The 20,034-nt window shown below is 35.4% G+C and overlaps 1 protein-coding gene across 1 annotated transcript in view; it reads left to right on the forward strand.

The window, feature by feature from the left end:
• Positions 1–20,034, forward strand: part of LOC110445803 (gamma-aminobutyric acid type B receptor subunit 2-like) — a 60,405-nt gene that overhangs the window by 18,564 nt on the left and 21,807 nt on the right. The window contains exon 2 of the mRNA XM_021490597.1: positions 11,818–11,955. Within this exon, the coding sequence (XP_021346272.1) occupies positions 11,818–11,955 (138 nt within the window). The remainder of the gene's footprint in view (positions 1–11,817; positions 11,956–20,034) is intronic.

The following is a 20,034-nucleotide window of genomic DNA, read 5'->3' on the forward strand; positions in this document are numbered from 1 at the left end:
TACTATTTATGTGTCTGTGGTATCGAAGTAGATATACCAAACTGACATGTAAATACTGAACGTATTTCCTTTATAGATTTGTAACAAGTAACATAACGTCCTGTGATACACAAAAAGTTACCATAGTATCAAGGATAATTTCGTCTTTAGATACAGAGCTTGTTACCATAGAACCAGGGACCACAACGACTTGTACACTGTAGAAACAGAACTTGTTACCATAGAACCAAGGACCACAACGTTTTGTACACTGTAGAATCAGAACTTGTTACCATAGAACCAGGGACCACAACGTTTTGTACACTGTAGAATCAGAACTTGTCACTATATAACTAATAACCACCACAACGACTTGCACACTGAAGAAACAGAGCTTGTTACCATAGAACCAAGGACCACAACGACTTGTACACTGTAGAAACAGAGCTTGTTACCATAGACCCAAGGACCACAACGTTTTGTACACTGTAGAAACAGAACTTGTCACTATATAACTAATAACCCCCCCAACGGCTTGTACACTGTAGAAACAGATATTGTTACCATAGAACCAGGGACAACAACGACCTCTTTTACTGTAGAAACAGAACTTGTCACTATAAAACTAATAACCGCCACAACGACTTGTACACTGTAGAAACAGAGCTTGTTACCATAGACCCAAGGACCACAACGTTTTGTACACTGTAGAAACAGAACTTGTCACTATATAACTAATAACCACCACAACGACTTGTACACTGTAGAAACAGAACTTGTTACCATAGAACCATGGACTATAACGACTTGTACACTGTAGAAACAGAACTTGTTACCATAGAACCAGNAATATGTCGGTAACATCAATCTCACGTATCAGAGAATATTCACATTGAAAATGATATGTTAAGTGAACAGATGATGTCGACATTTTATGTATCACTTTTCAATATAAATGCCTATATGATGAAACACTATTAGAATAACGACTAAGGACTTCAACCCATTTATGTCGTATATAAATGAGAAAATTATCATATTTGTAACTTTCATGTGTCATTGACCATAGTTATTCTGTCATAATCTGTTTTCTTACCTAAGTATCTCTTTATGGAAATGAAGGAGTGGGTATGATGTTTGCTATTTTGAGGTGATAATGATGAGTCCCAAAGGTACATTCTCTCCAACTTTTTGTATGTACAATAAACTATATACGATTCAATATGCAAAACACGTATCAGTAAATTGTTGTTGGCTCTAAAAACAACGATCACGTGATCGGAAGGAAGTAGAAACTAAATTTGTGTTGACAACTTCATCCGGTAACATTTCTGGGGTTGACTCATTGTAAGCAGCAGCAACCCTCATTCACACTTCATCAACACGTTCCCGTTCTCACCATAACATAATTATGCATTATTAGAAATATGTTTTCTTTCTTTTCTGTGATCAATACATTTATATATATATATACATTGACAAGAAATATGTCTTGGACCCTATTCCTTCATTGTTACGCGAGTTATTTCGGTCGTCATGCGTTGGCAGGGCAATCCGCAGGAGCGATTAGGATGGATATAGTAGTACATGCTCATAGATATGATTTGATCACTCTTGTCTCGGGGTATACACATAACGCTCCCTGGTCTACTTGCTGGCCGTCATGTCCATCTCATCCTCTAGTTATTGGGTTTTATGTCTAGGACAGGAATTGTCCCGTCACCGTCTCGCTGTGTCTTAACAAGCAGTGCTGTTCAGGGTCAATCCTTGTTGGAACTCTGCTAGATGGTCAATACTATTATCCGAGGTACTGCCATCCATCAACACCTGAGCTTTCAAGTAAACAGGGGTCGAATCACGTTATGTAACATGCTGTCTGCAGATTCGTCAAGCATCAGTTCAGCAAGCTTTTCAATTTTGGGTCCTAAGGTTGATTCATTCTTATGTAACCACTAGCTGTTAGTTTTTGCAACTCATGGTTATGTAGAACTATTGGTTGAACTTAATATATCATTTGTCATTTTTTACATGTTTGCATCGCAAAGTTATTTTATAGCAACATAATTGGTAAATAAACATGCATAACACTTCGTCTGTGTTTACCCGTTTGCCAACGCAAGTTGACTTTAGCAACTCCGTCAAATTGATAGCTAAACGATTCATAGCTACATTTTATTTGGCGTTTTTGAACAAATGCGAAAGGACTGAAATATGCATATTATGCTTGCATATTTCCCCCTCGAGATTGTCGTGGTGTTGTGTAAACAAGTTTGTATTCGATTTGGAGTATTGATTGTGAAATAGGTCCCCTGGTAGTATTTAATGGCATGGAGAAAATGCTAATGATAGCATGCTGCAAATTGTGAAGTGTTCGTAATATTATCTAAATCAAGCAGTGTGGCATTTCATCCTCAATCCAGAGATAACAGATTCTCCTTTTCACCGTTTAAAACCGGCAAAGCAAAACATAACTACGGAAAAGATAGAAGTTTTTGTCAGAAAGAAATAACGCTTTATCGATTAATTAATCAGTTTTGTGAATAATTTGCACATTGTTTAGGATATTTGCATTGTGATATTAGTCATTGTCGTAATTTGGTAATTGAACCTGTTAATGTTGTCAGATGTTCAATTTCATTTTGGAACACCTTGTATTATTCTCTTTGTACTTTTTAAGGTTTGTGTTAAAGTTTTTTCTAGTATACATATTAACCCTAGTTTCGTCGATTATGAGTTGGAATAAAGATTTTATTCACACTTCAGTATACTCATGTAGTTATTTTCTGTATTTAATCGCTCGATATAAAAGCATTTAAATATTACAAGTTTATTTTCGTATGTTTTTGATATACTTATCGTATATTTTCAAGCACAAAGATACAAAAGTCATTTATAATGATCGCCTGCCGAAATGCTATGCCATCGACGATTGGCAGTAACGCTGTGGCAGTGTCTCTGGTTTGGAAAAAAATCGATCAAATAAAAAACAATTTATCATATTGTATGCATGCTTTTTACTTTTTCCGAACTTAAAAAAATGTTAGCGTTTATTCATAGTTACTGTATATCTCTTTGACAATTTCACCCACAGTCTCCGTGTTTAAGTCGATTGCGCAATTAAATTGAGTAGTTTAGAACTCCTATAAAGGTATGGCTGTTTTACATTTCTATCGTTTTATTGTATTTCTTTATTTACAATATTAAGGTAACTGCCTTTAAGTTTTCATAATAGTCTTCCACTACTGTGTAGCACATGGAAAACGTTTTTTATATTTAAAATCCACGAAAACGATAGTTCACAGGTATTCCTTGGTAAGACAATTGTGTCACTAGTTTTATAATATAATCAATATAAGGGGAACAATTCGTACACTTACATATGTTAATAATGAATATACATTCATTCTTAAAACACACATTCCTATCCGACGACACTCAGATAACACAGTAATAGTTAATACTTTGGAGGTAGATAAGTGATGGATACATTTGTTGTTCGTTCTGATAGATAGTTTCAGCCATATTTAATAAGTATGCAGTTATATTCATATATATACACGATAATATTTACATTTGCTGTGGCAAAGCCTTTCTATATTACTACTAAAGTACTGCTAATAGCAGCTTCATCGTATGAGACTATAACTGAAGTTGGTCTTTGCATGGCGTATGAATACATCTGACTTGCACAATGTAAACAAACATGGCCGCCATACNCTCTTTTACTGTAGAAACAGAACTTGTCACTATAAAACTAATAACCACCACAANCATGAGATGTAAGGAAAATGTGAAAATGTTTGATAAAATATTTTCTGATTAATTTTCTGCCAGTTTTTTTTAAATAACAAGATTTACAGTGAAATTTCAAAAAAAAATATCCAAAAATGAAAAAAAATATCTGGGTAAATACGCTGTCGTCGTCTGCTGCTGCTGCTGCTGCTGCTGCTGCTGAGATGGCTGAGCATCAAGAGCTTGGAAACTTTAATCTGCAAATTCCAGTTTGTTTACAAGAAAGTGATCATGATGGAATACCAAGTGATGCTGATACTATTTTGGCAACAATAAAGCATGGCAGAACTTCTTGGGGTAGTACCACCCGAGATATCAGAATTGTTGAACGAAGCAATAAGCAGCATTGACACTGTTAACCCTCCAACAGAACCAAAACCTGATCAAAAAAATGTTCATCAAACTGAAGAATGTGACCAGGAACCTGAAGCCAAGAAATCTAGATTCTCAAGTGTCTCTAGTCATGATTTGGAGCAATTATTTGCGGAAAGACAAGCACCAAGCACTAAAATAAATACAGCCTGGGGGTTGAAAATATTTCAAGGTAGGCAAAACTTTCAATTATTGTTCTCAGTGTCAAAAAATATTTCTGTGACTGCAAGTCAAACAGTCAGTTTTGCTTTGTTTTAATTTTTGAAAATGGATTAATTTTACATAGAAGGCTTCATTGCTTTGCAGAAATTGATAAGTTACACAGTATGTAAATACGATAGATGTAAAACTGGACAGACCATTTCATTTTGTTTTATTTGAAACAAATGGAACTTTCTTGAAGAATATCATATTGTGTACATCTGATTGCAGCAGCATTCAAGCAATCAAGACGCATTATTGTTGCAATAAAATGTAAATCAATCAAAAAAGGTCTCAACTGGTACAAAAAATGAAAAGTAAGTTCAATTTATCAGTGGTTGTTTAATAAAAAAAGATCAAGTAAGTTCAAGTGGTGGCCTCTGTTTATATATAATGAAAACAAATTCTGCAGACTATCTATTAACTTCATCTCTTGTGTTCCAACCCTTTCATATTTTTGTTTTTTTGCTGCACACTTGGATATGGGAATGGTTCCTGTCCAACAACTTGCTGAAAGTCTGGGAAAATTCTACTGTGAAGCTCAGCCTCTCCCCAAAAATGAAAAGGACGTAGATAATCTGTACCACCGGAATAGCCTCTTCAGCATAAGAGCAGCAATCAACCGTCATTTAGAAGACATTCACAGGAATGTTGATATTGTTCGCGACAAAGAATTTAAAACACCCAATGGTATACTTGATGGGTTACTGAAACAGAGAACCAGACTTGGCCTTTCTAAACCGGTAACACATAAAGAAATGTTTGACAAAGATGACCTGGAAAAAGTGTCCTCCTTCTTTGATGCTGCTCCTACATGTAATTCCCCGGTGATATTACGACAGTATGTATGGTATGTACGAGCTGTCCATTTCCTGTCACGAGGGATGGAATTCCATCATCAACTGAAACCAGACTCATTTGTCTTCGAAAGCGACAGCTCTGGTGAATATGCAACACTGTCGCACGAAACACAGCAAAAAAACATACAAGGTGGCCTATCGCATTCTGGTGAAAATGGAAAACGGATGTATTCAAGCGGTGACAGTAAGTCTCCAGTCAAAATGCTAAAAAGACTAATTGAAAAAACAGACCCTACTGCAACGAGTTTGTTTAACCAATTTGACAAAAGTGCAGTAATGAAACCGATCGAATCGGCAATATGGTACACAAATAAATCTTTGTCAAAACGCACATTCGCGAAATTCATGTCCCACATATGTGTGGCAGCCAAGATCGACAAAAAGGACATCCCTCATTGTCTCCGAGCAACAGCTATAAAGTTCCTGAACGACCAAGACAAAGACAAACTTATCATGGTGCGCTAGCGCGCACCATTCAGTTTATCTGTGACACATGTGGCAGTTATACCAGTTGGTCTGCAACATCTATACAGTTTATTGCTTAATGAAATGCCATCAAATAATATTTAGTGCTTATTACAATACAGCATTTTGTTATCTAAGGATCGGGGATGTTATGCACCTTTCCTTCTGTTAAGTAGTTTAGACCAGTTTGGAGTTCCACCTGTTCGACCCCTAGCATCATCGAAGAGTCCTAAAAAGACGGAACAGCTTTATGGTGCAGTGTATTTTTGCATACTGTATACATCACCAAATTTTAGAATTGCAAAATCACGTGTTTGCATCTGCGTTTGATAATTTCAGACAAAAAAACTTCATATATAACATCTCGGAGACGTAATTAATAGGTAACGTAAAGGATTGTGGTATACAATCTGTTTTATTGGAAGTGCTTCTAGATCATAATTTAGATTCAATGTTCTATAGAATTTTTAAAATTCTGTGTTCTTTCTGTGCACGATCGTTAAAAGTCAAGATATTTACGTAATCAAAGATGTTTTGATTCATCATTAAGACCGTGTTCATTAAAAAAAATGTGTTTAACTGTACCACTAATTATAGCATCTGTGCCATTTCAAGACGTATAACAACATCTCCTTAATGTAAGAAACTGACTAAATTCTGTTGTTACCAAAGGTCTTTTATAGATTACATAGATCATAACTGAAACATTAAATAGAGAAAACACCTTGCCTTCCACACAAAATAACAAAATATTAAAAAACCCACTCAGAATGTGATGTTACACATGTGATCCCATTTAATACTACGATATAAATTGTATACTTTGGATAATAATAAGATTGTATTTCCTTGCAGAATTGCAGAAATAAAATACTTGTGACGTTATCACATGTTTTCCATCCCAGTTATTCGCTGATATGGATATTGACATGCAACTTAAATGGGCCTTTTCGTGACAGGACCATCCGTCAGCATCACTTGTCGACGTGTGACATGCTCGATAGCACATTGCATCAAAATTGCATGATGCTTTCTGATAATACTAGGCGGTTGTTGTTTGGCGTACTTTATCTCTAATCAATACGTAATTCTCCAACATGTTTTGTAGGTCTCTTCTTTTGTATCATAATTCATACACAGAACTCAGACGCAGAATCAGATTCTGACTTTGTATAGCGGTGGTAGCATCATAAAGTAACGCTCATTTGAAGGTTAGAAGGTATAATACACTGAAAATGGTTCACTTATCTTATTTGTTAACAGTTATAGGTTTTACATTTGAGTCAAAAGCACTTCTGTTTGTTTCCTCCAGCTTATTATGGGAGTCATCATGTTGCTCCTTCTGTTTCGACATTGAGTCCGGAGGGTATCCTTGTATATTGAGGACGAGCTCGAGACATATTGGTTTTTTTTCTGCATATGTTAATGCATTTGAGAAATTGTATGGGAATATATTGCATTGAATCAATTTAACACAAATCATTATTGAATCTATAAAAAGATATATAGTCTTTAATAGATTTATCAGTTTATTGCACTTTATTTCAAAAATGAATTCGTTGTTGGTAGCATATAAGTACAATTTGTAGTACTGCATAAAATAGGTCCTTTCGCTCATTCGGCGTAAACCCCTACAAGGTTAGCGCGGGTAAAAGAGGGTAGGCAAAAGAGCTATAAGGACCTATTAGTTAGTAGTTAGTAGGAATAACGATATAAACTAACCTCGAATTGATAACCATTATCTGTTTATCTGACACAGCTAATAGAGGTGATATTAACAATATCCAATAAATGAAAATAAACCAATTTTATAAACCAACAACATAGCGATCTTATATCTAATACAATACAATATATACATAATGTAGATGTATACATGAGCACATACACATTAATGTAAACCCTAACCCCAAAAGTATCCCCCACCACCACCCCATCCTTCCCTCAACCATCCCCAGTCCCTCTCCGGTCCATACAACAAGCACTCGATACAGTCCATAAATCTATCGGTACATCTCTGTAATACCCATCACTTCCTTCCTGTCCCCCAGCAATGTAATAACCTAATTATAGCATTACCCCCCCCCCCCGATTATTTTCCCCCTTACTATTATCACACTATACATTAAAAAACCCACAAAATGTCGGAACGATGAATAGAACCAAGTGAAAGACACGAAAAGAGTAGGCGTGGTAACGCCGGCACAGAGGATAGGGTAAGCTTTATTTTCGGCCGTTACAACTAGGTTCCCTTTATAAAGACATTTAGAAGGACTTCAAAAATGTATGTATCAATCGAATTTTTAGAATAGTCAGGAGCTGGTGTGGATGTTAGCGGCTCTTTACCTCACTTTCGGTCCAGACGTGGTGCTGCTATACGACTAGTGTTAGGTTAAGGCAAATATTAAGCATATGAGCCGTCTAACAAAACTCTTCTATCCCTTTATCCATACTTTACTTCTACTCATTTTCCCGTCTTTTCCCCGTCTGCTGGATAACCGAACTACTCGGTAGTGAAGCGGACGTAAAACCTTTCAATCAAATCAATACTGTAGAAGTGCATTTCTACGTGTGAACACTGAGGGTAACTAGATAATTATCAACATGCTTATAGTTTCTCTCAAATGATATCACCAATATATTGTGGACGATCAGTTATATCACTTTATGACCTTGTGTTACTGAACACAAGTAACCTATCTTTTTCATACTGGTGACTTGTGAATATGCTGTGTTGTTAAGATAAGGATATAAAAAAGATGCTGATGTAGTCACAATAATAGTGTTGTAAGGATGTCATAACAATGAAGATGATGACTCATGTAGTGGTTTTATTTTTTAAAATAAAGAGGTAGATGCGATATGTGTCCAAGTGTTTTAATAAGCCATACCTTGACAAAGGGTCCAAGTGTTTTAATAAGCGATACCTTGACAAAGGGTCCAAGTGTTTTAATAAGCCATACCTTGACAAAGGGTCCAAGTCGGAAAGGTTGCGCCACGTTTGATAGTATAATGATTATATCAAATGTAAAACTTTTTAGAATGAGATATTTTATTTGCAATTGTGAAATATGTTTTAAAAACATTTATTTATATTATAAATGCCATCTTATGTTTTTAAATAAAAGAAGAAATTGCCCCATATTAAGCCGGTGTCAAAACAAGTGCATCCAAATAATGTTTTGCTTCCCTCAAAGTGGCGTTTCCTCCATCACATGTGGTGACCTTCAGCACATGTCCTGTAAAAAACCAGACTGTCGATCACCAATTCTCTACAACACAGTGAACATTTTGAAAGTATGGCACGCACATAAATCGTATAGTTGGGAACCAAATCAATATGGCAAACAAACTATTTTGCATGTAATACAGACTATGACATGATATATTGTTAAGAATAATTCAATGTCACAAGCAAGATAAACGAAAAGCCAAGTTAAACTTGTTCCTGCCCACAAGAGTTATGTTGAAATATCAGTCAATAAAGGTGACAATACCTCTACTACAATATGTTCAATAACATTTTTCAGGTGTAATGCAAAATTGTTACTTGGTGTTGGGCGAATATGTTGGTTGGTGCAAGGCAAAAATGTTAGCCGGTGTTAGATGAAATTATTACCAAATATATTATATAATTAGTAATTTTTGACTTTTTCTTGCCTTTTGTCCAATTTCGGCTGTAGGGGTGAAACAGTCAAAACTGTTTTCCCGGTCAGAGCGAACTGTTACCCGGCGCGAATTAGATGCGCAGAAATCCCCTTCGGGAGTTCCGTTCAAGCGTTTCGGTGACCGCGACTCGGTGTTGAAGTTATGGTATTGCATGCATCATTGATACTAATATTTATTTGGTCATAAAACAATTGTTTCAATGCTATTTGGGGAACAGTCAAAGCGGCCTCGGGAAAACAGTTCCCCAGGGCTCCCCCCTACCGAGGGATGATAGTTTTGACTGTTCCCCAAATAGCCATGAAACAATTGTATACTGTTAGCTGGTGTAAGGCGAACAGGTCAGCCGTTGTAATGCAAAAATGTTAGCTGGTGGAAAACGAAAATGTTAGGTGGTGGACGGCGAAAATATTACCTGGTGTTTCGGTCACACTTGAATCAGATAGCACACTGACATCCTTACAAATAACAGTACCGATGCATGTTTCATGCACTCTCGATTCGTCGGCAATAATTAGAAACAGTATAGACCCTAGTAATGAAGGTAGCGAAGGAAATACCTTCACTCCTTTAAAGCTATTGACTTAATTGTATTCATTGCTTACCACATTTCAAAGGTTTTACTCACCATGACACCGTGTCGACGTTGTTACTAAGACAGATGTACATCAATCAGAACCCACATTACAACAGGCAATCGAATTTTCTCCTATCTGCCATTAATACATTTTACTGAGAACAGATATATTGCGCCTTGCTCACGGTTTGTTTGTGTGTTTGGGAATAGTACGAGCAGAGGTTCTTTTTTAGTAGTAGTGTGTTTATGGGAGGGTATTTATTAAGGGGAAACACTTCACTGACTGGTACGATTTGTTTGACTGAGATCGAGATAATTTCCTAAGAAATATTGTGAACGTTTATTTGACCTAAACGTTGTTGTGTTTGGCATTAAGAGTGATTTACGTTGTTGATGTAGTGAAGGGAGATTGTGGGTGGTTCTCCCTTAGAAGAATATCGAGATACAGGAAAAAAAGTTGCTCTTGCATAGTAAGTGGGTGTTATATTATTAGATTAATAATCTAAACATATCATAACAGTATAGTGGTTCTTGCTCTGATAGTATTTTCGAGTGGAGGTAGTCCAGAAAGCATATTATTATATAAGTAGAAAATGTCCTCAACAAGTGTTGCTTTCCTCGGCCATTTATATGTGTACCTTCTGCAGATGATTTTGAGGAATACTCATTATGTCGTACCTGCACTTGATGCGCCCGTCTGAAAGAACTGTAAACGTGGTGAAACAGGACTTCGGCCCATACTGATATCAATTGGTCCATTGTTTCATAATTGTTGTAAAACAAATAAAGTTTATATTTTATTATGTAATGGGTCATAATCCGCAGTTTGTCTGAAACTTATTTCATATGAATGCCTAAAGCAATGCAAGACGCGTCGTTGCAAACATAGCAAATCCTGAATTTGACGCACAGCACTGCGTGCATGTCAGCAGCAGAATGTAATAAAACAGGGGAAAAATAGTTTTTATCCATAGAAAACTCAAAATGAGGCACCTGTGTATGAGACTATTTGCCCCGTCATGTTTTTATTGGCATCAATGAGAAGATTTTATTTGGAATCCTAACACCAAGTTCTCATACGTGCAGTACAAGTACTGTATAAAACGCATTGATGGTTTACTCATTTGCATATTCAGCATCTACATAGCAACGTTGACCCTCAAAGGAAAGGTTTAGATGGTCTTAAACTAAAACTTTCCTTTGGAGTCAGGCTTGTTTTATTTCGTTGACATGGATTGTGTAAAAATCAGGATTTTGCATTCAATAGGTGAGGCACTACATGTACGTCCTACTTTGCAAATCATATTAAAAAGTTCACAAGGGGAAACTTCAGAGTGCATCCGCATTTTCTCAAAAACAGAGAGATGCTGAATTCACATCTCCTCATTTAGTGTTCTTCCAATGAAATACAAACAACGGCAATCGAAACAATGTACAGTAAGCATAACGTATACCAACGTCCATCATGACTGTTTGTTTACTCAATGAAGAGTCTAATTTCCCCCACGTCTACGCCGTATACAGGTACAGAATGTACAGGATGATCCGTTTTAAGGAATGTACATAAACTAACTATAATAAATCACGTTTCATTAAGCTGTACGGAGCTATATTAAATTTCTATATCCGTGTTGTCATATGAGGTCAGACTTACATCTCGTTTATGAGAGCTTAACAGTTTTCCCCATCACAACAAATATTGATATCAATTGGTTAAAATCGCCAGTATTTTTATTTAACGCAACATCGTCACGCCTCGGTTCATCGGTGAATCGTTTCCTCCTACGATGAAATGGTTACAATTATATGAAATTACAGTATACACCACTGTAAGCACATTTTATCGTGTTGTGTAAACTGACTTAACAAAACTTATTTTTGGATTTGAACTGTTTTAATTTGCAGTGCGATCCCGGGGTTGGAACAGATGCCTTCTACGATCTGATTTACAGACGTCCTAGAATACTCATGGTGATTGGCAGCGCGTGCTCGGAGGTCACCGAAACTCTTGCTGAAATTGTGCCTTATTGGAACCTCATTCTTGTAAGTATGTCTGCAATGTAACAGAACTGAAACATAGCTAGAAGGACAGACTGATACTAAATGAAGTCCTACTTTCCATATAAATTAATTCATTTCTGTGCATGAATATTCTGTGTATGTTGCTAGGGTTTTAGTGAGGTTGAATTGCTAAGTAAATATGTACCTTCATTAGCACACTGGTTAATGTATCGTATTTACTAAACGTCGATTGATCGTTGTTTTCTTTTGTATTGATATATGTATGAGAAAATATTTACAGGTATCATATTTCTTACTCGCCGGATGTAATCGTTGGGAATTTCTTTTTCGCAATTTTGGAAACACTTCTCGCTGAAAAAATAACAAATAAAAAGCAAATTACTTCGCCATTGACACTTAATTTGAAATACGTCAAAAATAGAATTTCAAAATTCACAATTTTCAGTAAACGCAACAAAAGGCCCGTAAAGTAGTTCTGCAGTGATTTCTGTGGATATAGAAAACAACAAAGTGGTTTACAGCAAACAAATAGCAAACCTACAGCAAATATACAGCAGATACTCAGTATATTTTTGGTAAATGTACTGTACAACGCTGCACATCTTTGCTTCACTTGGAACGCGTACATTGTACGGAAATTCTACCAAAATATTGAGATAGAAAAAGCCGTTTCATTGCTTGCAGTCTTATTGACACGTCAACGCCTCTTGGCCACTCCTTTAAACTCGTGTGAAATTAACTCTGAGCGTGTGTTTGGTTTAGCGTTGAGTGATAGATGGTTACCGCCGGAAAGAATTCCGCTTTTTTATTGATTCCGAACAGGAACCTATCACTCACTAATACTTTCCGAGACAGCGACATAGATAAAAAAGTAGTTTGAAGTTATATTAAATAAAATACATCATTACACGTTACAGTTTACGTATAGTGGATGCTGGTAGCATTACGGTATACGCAATTGTATATTTTGTGACAATAATGCAAATCTATTTCCCGGTTATCGAGTTAAATTCGGAGCACAATTTAAAATGGTACGAATATTAAGCCATCTTATACAGAAAGGAAATTCGTTCAGAAAGTAAACTTGTTTCAACGAGAGAAAACGAGATTGGTAAAGGCATTGTACCATAACAAGATTTATTGCTGGTATGCAGAGCTGCCAGTTTGTAACACGGCAGAAGTAACGTACAGATGTTTAATCTCACCCAAAATAGTTTTTAATACAGCTACATTGTCAATTTCCCTTTTTGTTCACATCAGTGAGTGGCAATATTATTCATGTACAGCAATAAAATAATTCCTTAATGCCTGACCAACTTGCTCCAGGAGCCCGCTAAATGTCCCCGACAGTGCAGACTGTAGCGCGGTTACCAATATCAGGCTGCAGTTCCTGTTTCCCTTCCTCTTAAGTCTCCGTGACTGCGGTGGACTCACGTAATGCAGCTCTCCCAATACCATTTCACTGATTTGATAAAGCGTAATGTGATATATTTCTTTAAAACGTTATTGTTAATTGAAATTATCTTTACCGAGGGATAACAACACTAAATGCTCGAAATGAAATTCAACAACGTAATTGAGGCATTCAGTAAATATTTGTATTTAAACAAATATGCTTGAATTGCTCTTAAACACGGTTTTGAGTGGAGCTTTAAATTAATTAGTTCTGTAAAACACAATTAATCTGAAGTCATTAACGAGCTACATAACGATATCCACCAGTTTACTAAACGATATGTAATATCATGCTGACCTGGGAAAATATCAAATGCACCATGCCGTTATGCCATAAGCGAATGAGCAAAAAATTTGTTTACAAAAGACAACGTTTGTTGAATATAAATGAACGTCTACCATATCTGTTCTAAGGTTTCTCAGATGCCCTTCATATGTTTACAATACAATCTCATTATATGAATTAACAATTAACAAAATCACAATTTGCAATGACAGAATACACTGATCAATCGATCCTTTACATAAATACGAAACGAATACTTAAATATTGCTCGCATACACATGTCTATTGATCAGCTAGGTTAATGGCGAATTGCTTTTGTCAACTTAAATAAGTAAGACTGAAGCAACGTTGGATTTAGTTTTTTTGTAAATATAAAGTGGATTCCATGATGATATATTTGAAACTTAGTAGAGATCATATTACATCTGCATCCACCGATAACCATTTTGGTTTAATCAAGACATTTGGGAATAACCTGGAAACAAAACATGAGTTGAGGCTTAAGGATGTACACCTCTGAGAAGTCAAAAAAATTCCTGTATTAAACTTTTTTTCTTATATTGATTTTTGGGAAAAGGAGATAATGGCATAGTAGAAAATGCAAAAAAAAAATATGTCCGTGTGTTCGTTTTTGTGCTATGATCGGTCAAAGATACCAATTTAACACAATGGGTGAATTTAGGTGAATTTTCGGGTTTTGACCATTTGCAGAACAAGTTCATACAATTTCTTCCAAGTTTGTTATCAGATATGTATGAATGTTTGTAGAATTGATAAAAATATTATTTTCTTTTATATTATGGGAGTAAAATTTCTTGATCTTATTCATTTTACTCAGAAATGCGACTTTAGTTACCCCTACCCCTTATTTTATAAAAAAAAATGCACATTTTTTCACCATTTTTTGCAGATTAAACGCTTGATATACAAATATCCTGTATTAAACTTTTTTGGTATTCAATGAATCAAAAGAAAAGGTTTTTCTCTTTCTAAAACAGCCACAAAAATGGGGGGTCGGTGTGCTTTTACTTTTACTATTTTAATCATATTGAACATTATAAAGTTGTACAGCAAAATTGAACCTGCTACATTTAAAAATGGTAACACAATGACAATTTAAGTGATCAATCTAGTGTCAAAAAAGGTGAAATTTTGCCCTTTGTGAAGCGCAAGAAATTCACATAAATACACTTTTTCAAAATGGCCGCCAAATTGATAATAATTTTTTTCAAATTCTTGTAAAAAATGTTCTACACACAACAGACATCTAGTTTTTTGACATGTTTTTCAGATGTGTGTTTGCTATTAAACCTATCATAATCTGATAAATATTACAAACACCCGTTACACCAGATCAAAACGAGACTTGAACGTGACTGAAACCTCAGAAGAGTACATCCTTAATCAATTGTCTTAATCCATATGCATATTTTAGTCCTAACATATAATCTAACGAAAAAGATTAAACGTCAAAAACAATGATTAATTTTAAGAGTGTATAACTTATTATTCATATTTCAAAATGCAGGCTATACTGTATTCACGTACATTGTATGCAAACTGACATTTAACGATTGTTCTGTAACTACTTTTACTATAAAATTACTGAGTTTTTAATAACAGTTCTTTATCTTACGACCATACACATCTATCGTCTGACTTGCTTAGATTGTTTGACTTCATGTACACTGACCTTGTGATGAAGTTTTGAGAATCTCATTGTCGATTCAGAGGATACATTTATTTAGATGGCGGTTGTTGTTAACCACGCGGAAGACGCTTACCCTTTTGGAACACCTGGTCTAAACTGTTTATTTTTCAAGGGCCTCCATGTTAATCTTTCCTTTCTTCCCATTTTGCTCGTGTTACATCGATTTTGAGTCTAAATTATCGTAACATCGACAATCTACGGATTAAAACTCGGCTAAAGGAAGAAAACACCCTTTCAACAGCGATTACAGCGATTGTCTACGACAGAAGACTTAAAAACACCATATTAATATGCCTACATACTCTTAAAATGAGTTTGTTGCGCTTAAAGCTGCGACAAATATCATCTTCACTCCACCCTACAATAGTCCTAGTGACATACAATCTTCTAGCCGTTCAATCTGTTAAGCATATCACACTGATCTCAAAAATGTGTAGGGCAGTTTAACTTTCACATTGAAAACATCGTTGCCGGCAAAAATCAGTTAGATCGTTCTGCTTCTTTTTATACAAAGTAACCTCGCTAGGAATACCTGTCCTTATGTATAAATAATTCAAACATATCTTTTTTCAATACGAATTTAAAAGTAAACTGACATATTTAGATAGGAAATGAAGGAAAAATACGTTGACTAAGAGGACAGGACAAGGTCCATTGATCCTGTATAAATGCTCTCCTAATAAAACGATGCAGATTGTGACTGGGATTCTACTCACAAGTCGGAAGACATGATTTTGACATGACTGACTATCCGCTTGATAATTAGCATAATATACAAGGATAAGGGGTGTGTTGAACAGTATACGATTGCAGCCAAGTCTAGACATTGACAATGAACTTAAATACCATTGGGAATATAAAATTCGTCTTGTAATATATACAACTCGACACTGAATGTTGATAATTGACTTTAAAGTTTGCGCGGTATTTCTCGAGTTCTATCTTATTTATACTATAGGGACCTGATAGTTAATTACAAAATCTACCGTCCAGATGTGTAGGGCAAGGAATATCATTGAACGTTTTAGGCGATAAACACTTTGTAATATGCTAACTACTCAATTGTCACTATGAAAAGTGCATGCTCGCTATCAAAGCCTAAACTGAACCCCGACTTCACTACACAGTATCATGTTTCTGGTTTGTATAAAAATGCTTGTTATCGTTGAATTTGTTTTTGTTATATCTTGTATATATACTTATATTCACACAAAATGTATTCTCTTTATCCGGCAGGATCTCCTTTCCTCCCGAAACACACCGCCTTTAGATGTTTAATGTTTTTGATAGTAATATTATATCTAAAAATCGGAATTACAATGAAGCACAGGGTCATGATTTATGTCCTGTAACATTCTTGGCTTGTTCAAACGATTAACCTTCGCCCAATTTGACTTTATTATTGGTAAAATGTTAAAAATATCTTAAAGCAACTTCTGATCAACCAAATACTTCAGATGACTGTTATTGGTCCCCTTTTAAGGTCGCAGACATAAAATATCTCAAATATATGAACTCCTTTTTCCAAAATGTTTAAGTTCATAATATTTGGCTTTAAGCCTGAAGGAGTGAATGACTATAAACGTCGTTCAAACTAATAGCCTTGATCCACTTCTAAGACCACACTGGTGCAAATGAGTGAAAATCTTGTTCTGTAAGATAAAGAAGCATATGATCACGATATTCTGCCTGTAATAAAGAATTCATGAGTTTGTTCAAACGAAGGTCATTTTCACCCTAAAAGCTACGTGTGTTACTTACGGGCTTGTTGTCTTTTAATCATGGCCAGATGCTGAATGAGAGAGTTCGCCCCAATTATAGTTTTATCGTCATTACACACGAATATGTTTACAGGCAGGTATCACGAGCGCGCTCACGTACAACTATATTCATCGTACAATTGAGGTGCGTCGAAACAGAATGTGAACAAAAATAATGGCTCTGTCTAATAAAAGCTCTATTTTTTTGTTCATGTGAAACAGGTTAACGGTGGAATGATCATTGTGCAGATGTGTGCAAATAATTGGATTAAAATAATTAGTAATCTCGATGTATATTTCCACACAGCTATTAAAGAGAAATTAAGCTCCGGGTAGTCCGGGTAGTCTCTATGTACTACAAAATATATCGACATATCGATAACATCAGTAAACTATTTATATTTAGATATCAGCTTTTTTGTCTTATTGCACTCTGTAGCGTAATCTAAATTGTTATGCATCTTTAATAACTAAAGATAAATTTCTATAAATCCAATTTGCATATCTGAATTCCTATGTTTAAACATGACTTATTTTGGGGTTAATTTAAGGCTTTCATGTGATTTGCTGAATTCAAAAATACATCATACTCATATTTCACAAAATATCAATAACCAACATACTAATTTAAGAGAGCACTTGGCCACAAAAAAAGACGCCGAGATAACATATTAAATATTTGCTCTAAAAGGAGTGCTGTGAATAGAACGTTTGTCTGATCAGGTGAGATTAGTTTTATAGCATTATATCCCTCGTTTGTCTATCGTTAAAGATTGAGTATGGCTTGGATATAGTAGTACATGTAGCACTATGTTGTATGGTATCTATGCGTGCCTTAATTCGCGATGAAAGAAGATAAATAGGTTGTTGCTTATATCCTCTATGCCATAAGAAGAGAAATCGCGAAAAGACTTTAAAAGTTAAGCATAGCATGTCACAAAAAACAGAATTTGTTGAGCTAATCAGCGGAAATGTTAGTACAATTGCAACTACGTTCCCTAAACCTAACTTGATCGACTAAAACTCACTCGTATGCACCACAGGTACATTTGTATACATGTATGTATATGTAAACCCGTTAATGTAGATAGGAAACTGCCAGATTACTTTATTTTTTGTAAAATAGTAAGGTAGATACGGAATGTATCGATTGCTACTTCACTAACAATAGTGTTTACCCAGGCAACATGAGTTCTGAGCACTTCAGAACACCAACTGTACAAATTGTAGCATTAAAATGAATGAATTACATTATAAACCCCGGGGTCAAACATACTGCAGTCCTCCTTAGATAATGATACACATTCTTATAATTTCTTATAATGATTACCGAAAACTGTTGGATATGGAAGGTTTGTACTGTAATCACGTTTAACATCGGGTAAAGTGTGACAGCGGCTTTGATTGATGGTACCGAAGTGTATAGAAACTGTGATACATTATTACACAAATTTAGAACGTTCCCCAAACGCTATATACATGTACGACCAGGTTTAGGTATTAATGGTGTCCGTTGAAGCACTGTAGTCTGACATATGTCAAGTATAGATGAATGATCCATCACCCTTTTTCAAAATGGTAATTGGGTAAGAAATAGGTGCTTTTAAATTTGAATTTATTCAAAAGAAGAACAGTCCTTACCATAGAGTTTTATTGAAAAAGCGTTTATGTTATGGCAGTTGGGAAAAATGGGATTGGCATATAATTTAGAAGCAAAAGGGTCGGAAGACACGTTTCCCATTATCACTGAAAGTGAAGACTGAGGGCTGAACATTCGATGCTGATCAATTATAAAATGTTAACGAGCTAGTGTACTCATGGAGAGGACAACGATCCATTCGACTATATATACAAACTGTGTAGATCAGTGCATGTTTCCTCACAGTAAAGGGGACCACTGTGAACTATACGTCCACAAAGCTGATACATGTAGCAATACCGACACATATTGCAGACTTGCATGTCAATACATGAAAACATAGAAACCAAATATCATACTTTTTTTCTTTAATTTTAGAAAAAAACACGTTTTTCTCCCAATGAAAGGCGGCGTTAAAAGACATAAAATATACTGATTAAATGTACTTTGACATATCCGGTCAGTTGAAATAGATTGTATGTTTCCCGTAAAGTATCTAAATCAGGTATACTGTCATTGGCAGTAAAACGCCATCCTAGTCAATTAGTGAGTACTGCGTTAGTTTCTCATTTCCTGTACAAAGTAATTGCTCTAATTGAATTATTCGTGAAGAGGGGACATGGAGTTGTCATAGTCTCTATGAACCCAATTGATCAGTAAGCCAACAGCCTCCGTTTACAGATGGCTATTTACGAACTTTAAAGACACGTGAGTTATATATTACCAAGATTAATGGAAAAAAACCACATACTTATTTAATTATTGATAAACTTTGCATCACATCGAACGAATTTGTACCAATGTTATTGTTTTCATAACTTTAACAACTGAAGCTACATAGCCAGCGACGCAGCAAGAGAATGTGTGGTTCATGTGCGAGGTTTTGCTGCACAAGAACAAAATACAAAAAAAAAAAAAGAAAACAAATTCAAAAAGTAATTATATCATAATCTGTATCACAAATGAGGATTTTTTGATAAATCGATATACAAAATTAAAATAGATTTTTGTTTCGAAAGTTCTTTAATTAAAAACTGTTCTTATTATACTTGCAAAGATATAGGGTCCGCCTTGGTAGGTCCCATTCATTAATTTTCACACGACTTAACTCCATCCCTTCCTGACAAAGTGTGACAATACGTGGCAACGATCCTGCCTCTTAACAACTTCTTGGTACTGGGTGATAAGGTAAAACCTTGAACCCACAATCCGACATTAACCGTGCATTTTTACGAGTGTAAGATGAAAG

This window comes from Mizuhopecten yessoensis, unplaced genomic scaffold (assembly GCF_002113885.1).
Source record: "Mizuhopecten yessoensis strain PY_sf001 unplaced genomic scaffold, ASM211388v2 scaffold2369, whole genome shotgun sequence".
In the NCBI taxonomy this organism is placed as follows: domain Eukaryota; kingdom Metazoa; phylum Mollusca; class Bivalvia; order Pectinida; family Pectinidae; genus Mizuhopecten; species Mizuhopecten yessoensis.